The sequence below is a fragment of the Coffea arabica genome, chromosome 6e (genome assembly GCF_036785885.1).
Source record: "Coffea arabica cultivar ET-39 chromosome 6e, Coffea Arabica ET-39 HiFi, whole genome shotgun sequence".
In the NCBI taxonomy this organism is placed as follows: domain Eukaryota; kingdom Viridiplantae; phylum Streptophyta; class Magnoliopsida; order Gentianales; family Rubiaceae; genus Coffea; species Coffea arabica.
The window spans coordinates 10,340,840-10,348,840 of NC_092321.1; the positions used below are offsets into that span (position 1 = coordinate 10,340,840).

The following is an 8,001-nucleotide window of genomic DNA, read 5'->3' on the forward strand; positions in this document are numbered from 1 at the left end:
GTATCGATCCTTGTTAACCCCATGATCTTTTCATCGCAAAGAAAAAAAATTGTTTCCAAAAATATTTCTGGTCTAATTTGTCTGAGTGGAAATCTTTAAATCAAACTTAAGGTCTAAGACACAATTTTGAGAACTTTGGAGGGCATCATAGCAGTTCGCATTTTATCGATAAGCCCCCAAAAGCAGGAAGGGGTTTATCTTTTAAAAATCCGGAAAGGAAAAAAACAAAACTACCCAGACCCGAATTCTTCTGCTCATCCAAAACCACTGCAGTACGCAACTCGGATAAGAGTTTGTCAATTTTTTCACCATCTCTGCTTCAAATATAGCAGAAATCAAAAGCTCTTACGCCATCACTATTACAGAGAAAAAGGTAAAAATTCTTCCATATGATTTTGGATTTCTATGTTTTTTTTCCTCGTATGTCTTTGTGACCTGCACTCTTCTCTGTTGCATATATATTAATAACCCTAGGATCTTAATTGAATTTCGGTTAATAAGATTTGGCACAAAACCCTAATTTGATTGGGCAGAGTAGTTGGTCCTCCGTTGATTCTGAATTTGTCAACCGCAGTTGTCGAAATTCCTTCAGCTGAAAGCTCGAACAAATTGACCCAACCATTTGAGTCATTGACTTCAAAAATTAGGTCTCGCGGCAACTAGAAGAATCTCCCCAACTACAGCCCCTGTTCGTTTAATATTGGGTGTGTTCATGTAAGTGTTTCTTGTAATTTAATGTAATGCGGATTAGGAATCTGCATCCTTCATTCTAGTTGATGGGTAATCTTTGAGAGAAGGGTGTGCATCCTTCAAAGCAACCGAAGGACGGTGCTTAACTCTTTATTTTATTTATATATATATATTTATTTTTTTACGTGCTTAACTTTGATCTTCCGTAGCCATCTCCTCCCTTGAGTTGCCTTTCGTTCTTTCTTTCCTCCCTTTCCGCTTCTCTCCAAATTTTACCACCACCACCCGTGCATATGATATGAAAGCCTTCTCGTCTTCCTCGCCCTTTTATTTTTCCTTCTCGTTCTCTTGAATCTCTGCCACCCACTTGCTGTTTACTTAAGAGTCTTCAAAGAGAGAATTTTGGGTTAAAGGTTGATTTGTTATTTCTGTCTTTCTGTGCAATTTCTCATAAATTGGATATGGGTAAGTTATTTATTTATTTATTATTTGTTTATACCCTAAAAGCCTCTGAAAATCATCGTTGCCTCCGTTCATGGATATCTGGTGAGTCAATGAAGGTTGAATTGGTGGACTCGGATGCTCTTTTGAGTTCTGAAGCCGACTCAGCCCAAAGAGTCTGAACGAGTTTCCACTGGGCCTACTGTCTTTGGGATAGGGCAGACCAGTTGCGCAATGGAGGCGGAAGTTCTGGTGACGACTTGGCTGGACCGAGCCTTTGAACGGTCTGGACACTTTATGAGTTCGGCCTGGAAAATGTTTTTGTGGGGGAGGGCAAATTAAATGAGAAAAGAGACGACGATATGGTTGTAACCAATTTATGGCTGTTGATACTCACAGATTTATCTTAAAGCTTCTGGCTTTATTGTGGACTATTGTTTGACCTTTTTAAGTTCTTGTTTACTACTTGATTTCCTATTGAAACATTCTAGTAACTTTACTTCCTCTTCTAATTGGCAGAGTGTTCTTTCTTATTTCAACAATTTCCACTGCAAGCAGGTGTATCAGGAACAATGCCATATTCCTCGATTTCAAATTTAGACAACAAGAAAAGCAAGTTCAAATATATTGATGACTTCAATGATACTGCTTGGCCTGTGCCTGGAAGCCAGAGCGCTAGCCCTTCCAGCCCAAGTTCCTTGAAGCAAGGTAATCTATACAACTTTCCATTTGAGTCTGAAGACCTTTTGGATGGAGGTTATGAATCCAGTGATGATCGCTATAAGACTGTACAGCATAATGGTCCTCCTGAGGTGAACTTGAAAAATGTTTTGAGTGGTATTTTTGCCATTTTGACTGGTCGGAATAAAAGTCTGAATGCTGCCGGAAGTCTGCAATTCTCTAATTCGAATGTTTCATTTCTTGGGTCTGCGAAGAATGGGGATGCGGTATTGCACTCATCAGTTTACATACCGAGTGCACCACCACTTCTTGAAGCAACTGCATTTAACTATAGTGCTTACAAAGATGTGTTGGAAGCTGAACCTCCGGAGTGGCTTCCAGACAGTTCCAGTACTGTGTGCATGCAGTGTAATGCTCCATTTACTGCTCTTACACGTGGAAGACATCATTGTCGATTTTGTGGAGGGATCTTCTGCAGAGCATGCTCAAAAGGAAGGTGCTTATTACCTGTTAAGTTTCGGGAGAGGGACCCGCAAAGGGTGTGTGACACCTGCTATGACAGGCTTGATCCTTTGCAAGGAGTACTCATCAACACCATCAGCAATGCAGTTCAGGTTGCAAAGCATGATGTGATGGATTGGACTTCAATGAGAGGGTGGCTAAATCTTCCTGTTGGCTTCTCCATGGAGCAAGAGATATATAAGTCTGCCAATACATTAAGGAATTACTGCCAGGTGGTGTTTCAATATTTTTACTTGACTATGTTGTTGTATTCTGTAAGTTTAGTAACCTTTTTTTTGAATGTGCTCTCATTCTGTTGAGAGGAGCAAAGGTCACGTGTTTTAAAGTTATTGTTGTTTGTCGTCCTTGTAGCAAATTTTCTACTCCTGGGCTTGAAAACAAACTTATCTTTCTTGTCTTGTCAAGAGGACATGCATGAGTATGTTTTACCTTTGAATGACATCATTTATTTTACAAATACATAGAATATAATTGAGAGTTCTCTTAATGGACAGGTTGCTCGCTTGAATCCTGAGAAGTCCATTCCTGCAGCAATTCTGGAAGGGGCCAAAGGTTTGGCAATCTTGACGGTGGCTAAAGGTGGGGTGGTACTTGCTTATAAACTTGGAACTGGCTTGGTCATTGCTCGAAGAGCCGATGGATCATGGTCAGCTCCATCAGCTCTGCTTTCTGTTGGCCTGGGATGGGGTGCGCAGGTATAGCATCAACAAAGATCTTTTCTTCCTTCATTTTATTCCCCCCCCCCCCCCCCCCCCCTGGCCGCTGCCGGGGCTGAGGAGGTCTCTTCTTGAAAATCATGTTATTTGAGATTCAGAATTTGTTCTGTTTATCATACTTTTTAGGTTGTGTTATTGACAATTGTAAATCATACATGTGATATCCTCAAAGGGCAGATCAAAAGATCATAATTTTGCATTTTGATGCAAGGATTCCCTCTATTTCTTTTGAATATCTTGATTTATCCAAATGAGTCGAGAGTTTACTTTGATTGGTCAAGCTACTTCATTTTGCCATTTTCTCCAGATTTATTGAAAGGTTCTCTTGTTACATGGTTTTTGCTCGCTGCTGTTTACTTTAGCAATTGTTGTAGCGTGTAACTGGTAATGATTTTCTTGTGTCTGTAGGTTGGCGGCGAACTCATGGACTTCATTATTGTACTACACGACTCAAAAGCTGTGAAAGCTTTCTGTAGTCGAATGCATTTCTCTCTTGGTGCTGGATGCAGTGCTGCAGCTGGACCAGTTGGGAGGGTTTTTGAGGCAGATATGCGAGCTGGAGAGAGGGGCTCTGGCATGTGTTATACTTACAGCTGCAGTAAAGGTAATTCATTTTGGTGGACCCTAGCATTAACAATATACCATTCAGACTGAAATGCTACTAGTTCTGAGAATAGACGTAGTAGGATGCTTAGAGATGCTAACTCTGAAATTTGGTTGGATTTAACAGCCTACTTTTCCGCTGAGAATGTACTCATTGTTTTTTATATCCTTGTGCAATAGATTGACCAAATCTTCATTCTGATGTTGCTTGTTATGTCTCAGGTGCATTTGTAGGTGTTTCACTGGAAGGGAACATAGTCTCAACTAGGATGGATACAAACCTTCGCTTCTATGGTGATCCTTATCTTACTGCAGCTGACATCCTTCTTGGAATAGTGGACAGACCTAAGGCTGCCGAACCCTTGTATGCAGCTCTCCAGGACCTTTATGCAAGCTTCCGATGCTAGTGGCATCTTGATGTTATAATTATATTTACCTCCAATGTGTTCATGGCGTTCCAATTCTCGGATAAGAAGCTGTACATACCATGCTTCATGGGTGGAAAATCCTCACCTCCAGGACAAATAAGCAACTTGCGCTCTCCCTATTATTCATGCACATTAGGGTTCGTCATGTTCATTTGTTGTTTATCATTGGATGTACAGTTAGTGAACCAGCTGTCTTCACCTGTGTATATATATAGATGATTCTTATACGTGACGGTACATATTTTGGTAAAAAAAAAAATGGTTCAGTTTAAACTTGGAAGTGTTTGTGTGTTGGTCCATGCTCTGTTCTTTCTGTGGGATAATGCAGAGCCGCCTGCTACATCGCAAGACCTCTTAGGAGAGTTGTGAGAAATGGAGTGGCAGTGTTGATGGGCCAAATCAAAGCCCATAAACAGTGTCATTTCGGCGGATTTGAACAAGCATCAAGCAAATTTGCATTTGGGCTTTAATATGTAATATGAACGTGTATTGGTAGTTTGTTCATTTCTGATTCCTTTCCAACTCATCCAAACAAACGATAAGAGAAGGTTGGTATCTTTGCTTTCCAAACACCCCCCCTCCCCACACAAAACCCCACCGCTCTTAAATTTACTTTTATTTTATTTTATTTTTATTAGAGGATTCGGGGAAATTTCTTTCAGCGATTAACAGTTTGCATCCTGACTTATCAATTATGGCACTGAAGAACATTTTACTATGAACTTCTATTTCATAAATTTACTAAAAATCATTAAAATATTTTAATGCTATTTTTTTTTTTTTGATTGAAAGTGCTTATAAACGAATAAGAGCATTTCGGTGGGATGACTCAAATTAAGGATCCTAAAACCTTTTCACTAAAAACCGTTAAGCATGTCTAATTCATTCTCGACTAGTTTGAACAATGTGTTGATAGCATAAGATGATAAAATAAATACTAATAAAATGCTTCAAAAAGGCATGGGGGTATTAAAATAGTACTAAACTTAATAGTAATTTCTATTGCAAAATGAAGATAAATAATTGCAGCGAGGTGTTCGTTTAGTAAATGTCTCAACTTTTCCCTTTTTCACTTAAAACTTCCGAGGTACGAGCTGTCCTCAAAAGTGGCGACTACAATTGAAAACAGCCCTAATTTAAAATCATTTTTCAAACCCCATCTCACACCACCAACCACAACAGCAGCAGCATGGGGACTAAGGCCCCGGAGGTTGTGATTCTCACCGGCGAAGATCTTAAGAATGGCTATGATGATGACGATGATGCTGATGTTTCTGTACTGTATGCAAAACCCTTCTCTCGCAAGGAGGGAGTCAATCCAGAAAACCCCATCTCAGTTGAAAGCTACTCTGATGACAGAGACCTCCAGCTCGCCATAATGGCCTCTCTTCAACCTCAATCAAAGAGTAGCAGCAGCGGTATTGGCATTATTAGTAGCAGTACAAGTGGTAAAACTAAAAGGGTCATTGATCTTTCCCAAGATTACTTCATTTGTGATCTTGATGATGATGATGACGTTCAATTAATTGCCTCATTTTCCACAACTCCAAGGAAGAAGCTTTTCACAGGCGAGTCTTCCAATTCTAAGGCTACAGCCAACAATGATCATGATAATGTCGATAGCGGTGATGTTGATGTTACTTTTATGTGTGATATCTGTGTTGATGAAAAGCCAAAGGCTGCATTGTTCTGCATAAAGGGTTGCACTCATTCTTATTGTTCTGAGTGTATGGCTAAATATGTCGCCTCAAAGTTGCAAGACAACATTACTAGTATTTATTGTCCGGTTCCTGGGTGTAATGGGAGGTTAGAGCCTGAATATTGCCGGTCTATATTGCCTGTTCAAGTTTTTGATAGGTGGGGTGATGCGCTATGTGAGGCATTGTTATTGGCTTCTGAGAAATTTTATTGCCCCTATAAAGATTGCTCCTCGCTTTTGGTGGATGATAGAGGGAGCAGTGATGAGGCTATTACACATTCTGAGTGCCCGGAGTGTAGGAGATTGTTTTGTGCAAAGTGCAGGGTACCTTGGCATTCGGAGATTTCCTGTGATGAGTTTCAAATGTTGAATAAGGACGAAAGGGAAAGAGAGGATATTCTGCTAATGAACCTGGCCAGGAGCAAGAAGTGGAAAAGGTGTCCCAAGTGCAAAATTTTCGTTGAGAGGATTTCCGGGTGCTTGTTTATGAAATGCAGGTAGTCATAAGTTTTGTTGTGATATTCTTGAGTTCTATTTGAAATTAGTCTTGTTGTAATCTCTCAATTTGCAGCTTCAATTGGCAATTCTCTTTATCTGTCTTTAACTTGGATTGTTGCCATGTTTACAACTCCTTTAGATTTAAATTTATTCTTGTAGATATGGATCTGTATGTTCTGAAATTACAGAAATTTACATCTCATACAAGATTGCATACTTAAAATGATTTACTATGCAAACAAGATATGAACTCCTTTCTGAGTAGTGTGAGATCTTGAAATCTGATTGACATATAATGCTTTCGTGTTATTGTCATCAGTAACTTCTAAGCTGCTTAGGTGACTTAACGTGAAAGCAGTAGGTGGCAAACTGGCAAATATGTCATTGCAGACTCAGATTTTGGGTAGTGGAAAAGCTATTTTTAACCAATGCACTTATCCTCAAAATTTGTATATTAAATTCTTTAGTGACTTCTAGGAGTCATTTTTTGTATTAGGCCAATTTGACGGACCCCTCTCCATTGTGTTAGATCATATTACTTCAAAAGATATCCTAATAGAATTCAGCAGTTTGGGGATTTTGAACTGAAAATTAGCTTATGCCCAATCTCAAGACAGTTAAGCAGGTCATTCCTTCAGCAATTATGAGAACAATGTGCATGTCTTAATGAAGAATAAGAAGTAACTAAAATTTTTCCGTTTTCTTTTACCCCTTTTCTTTCTTCTTTTTTTCTTGTCCCTCTTTTGAGTTTTTTGGCCCCTTGATTTTTAAGTCCATCCATCCTGATTCCTGTAATCCAACCTACATGCCAATTTGTGATCCACTTTTAGACACAAAAGGGAATGAAAGAACCTCCTTGGAAAGGCTATTATCATTTGTATCTAGCTTGTCGGTAAGTAAAGTTAATACAAGGCATGCTTAAAGCTTCTCAAAGCTATTTTTTGTTGTACTATACTAATACCATTAATCAGTTTGAGAAATAATAAATTTGCTTACTGTATTTTTGAAATTTTGTGTATTTTTGCTGTACCGTGCAAAAGTTTTGATTTTGCTCATATTCACCTGCATTTTTGGTTTTTTTTTTTTAATATTTGGAAAGATGCTAATTAACTATAATATGGGGGATTGCAGGTGTAAATACACATTTTGTTACAACTGTGGAGCTCAAATGGGTACTAATCATTACTGTGCCAATTGTAAGCATTAGCTTAGATCCTTCTGCAGATTGTGGATGGTGGGGACATTTTGTATAGCATATATCTTTACTGTTTTTGGCTCCCTCGGAATAATGAATGAATAGTATCTTGGGCACATTTTGCTGAAAAGTCTTTCCCTTTTCTTTGATAGTCTTGGAAGCATCTGCCTGGATAAAATATATGTGTATAGTGTGCAAGAAGCCACAGTAAAATGCCTGAGTCCTTTACCTGGCTTCTTGTTATTTACTCATAATAGGAGTTTAAAGCTCTGTAAGCTATCTCCTGATTGTCATGTAGTGTATCCAAATACCAGGTGGAGCGTATATTTTGCTGACAATATTAGAGCGGATGCACCATCATGACTGAGTGTGATTATAAAGGCTGAGATAAAAACTTCTGCCAGGCTAGGTTTCCTGACTCCTTGATCACATGATGGATCTTGGGTAAGGTTACATGTTTTGATTTTCGGAGATGGAATATTTGGATGCAGAATTTGCTGAAAGCAGCTTGGTTTTTGTGCTTGGTTA

General features: G+C 39.0%; 2 protein-coding genes across 2 annotated transcripts; both read left to right on the plus strand.

Moving 5' to 3' along the window:
* The first annotated feature begins 208 nt into the window (after nt 1–208).
* On the plus strand, nt 209–4,361 carry LOC113693662 (uncharacterized). The gene is made up of 5 exons (XM_072055187.1): nt 209–373; nt 1,690–2,546; nt 2,829–3,029; nt 3,459–3,654; nt 3,876–4,361. The coding sequence occupies exons 2-5, from the start codon at nt 1,704–1,706 to the stop codon at nt 4,058–4,060; spliced, it is 1,425 nt and encodes a 474-aa protein (XP_071911288.1). The 5' UTR covers nt 209–373; nt 1,690–1,703; the 3' UTR covers nt 4,061–4,361.
* A 782-nt stretch (nt 4,362–5,143) lies between these two features.
* Nucleotides 5,144–7,603, plus strand: LOC113691682 (E3 ubiquitin-protein ligase RSL1-like). The gene is made up of 2 exons (XM_072055188.1): nt 5,144–6,277; nt 7,410–7,603. The coding sequence occupies exons 1-2, from the start codon at nt 5,271–5,273 to the stop codon at nt 7,483–7,485; spliced, it is 1,083 nt and encodes a 360-aa protein (XP_071911289.1). The 5' UTR covers nt 5,144–5,270; the 3' UTR covers nt 7,486–7,603.
* Nucleotides 7,604–8,001: the final 398 nt, after the last annotated feature.

What these genes read in the sequence shown, in the direction of transcription:
- LOC113693662 (XM_072055187.1), top strand. Translation starts at nt 1,704, where the DNA reads ATGCCATATTCCTCGATTTCAAATTTAGACAACAAGAAAAGCAAGTTC. An exon ending in GCCTGGGATGGGGTGCGCAG is followed by an intron (nt 3,030 to 3,458) that starts GTATAGCATCAA and finishes TTGTGTCTGTAG; the next exon opens with GTTGGCGGCGAACTCATGGA. An exon ending in TACTTACAGCTGCAGTAAAG is followed by an intron (nt 3,655 to 3,875) that starts GTAATTCATTTT and finishes GTTATGTCTCAG; the next exon opens with GTGCATTTGTAGGTGTTTCA.
- LOC113691682 (XM_072055188.1), top strand. Translation starts at nt 5,271, where the DNA reads ATGGGGACTAAGGCCCCGGAGGTTGTGATTCTCACCGGCGAAGATCTT. An exon ending in TGCTTGTTTATGAAATGCAG is followed by an intron (nt 6,278 to 7,409) that starts GTAGTCATAAGT and finishes GGGGGATTGCAG; the next exon opens with GTGTAAATACACATTTTGTT.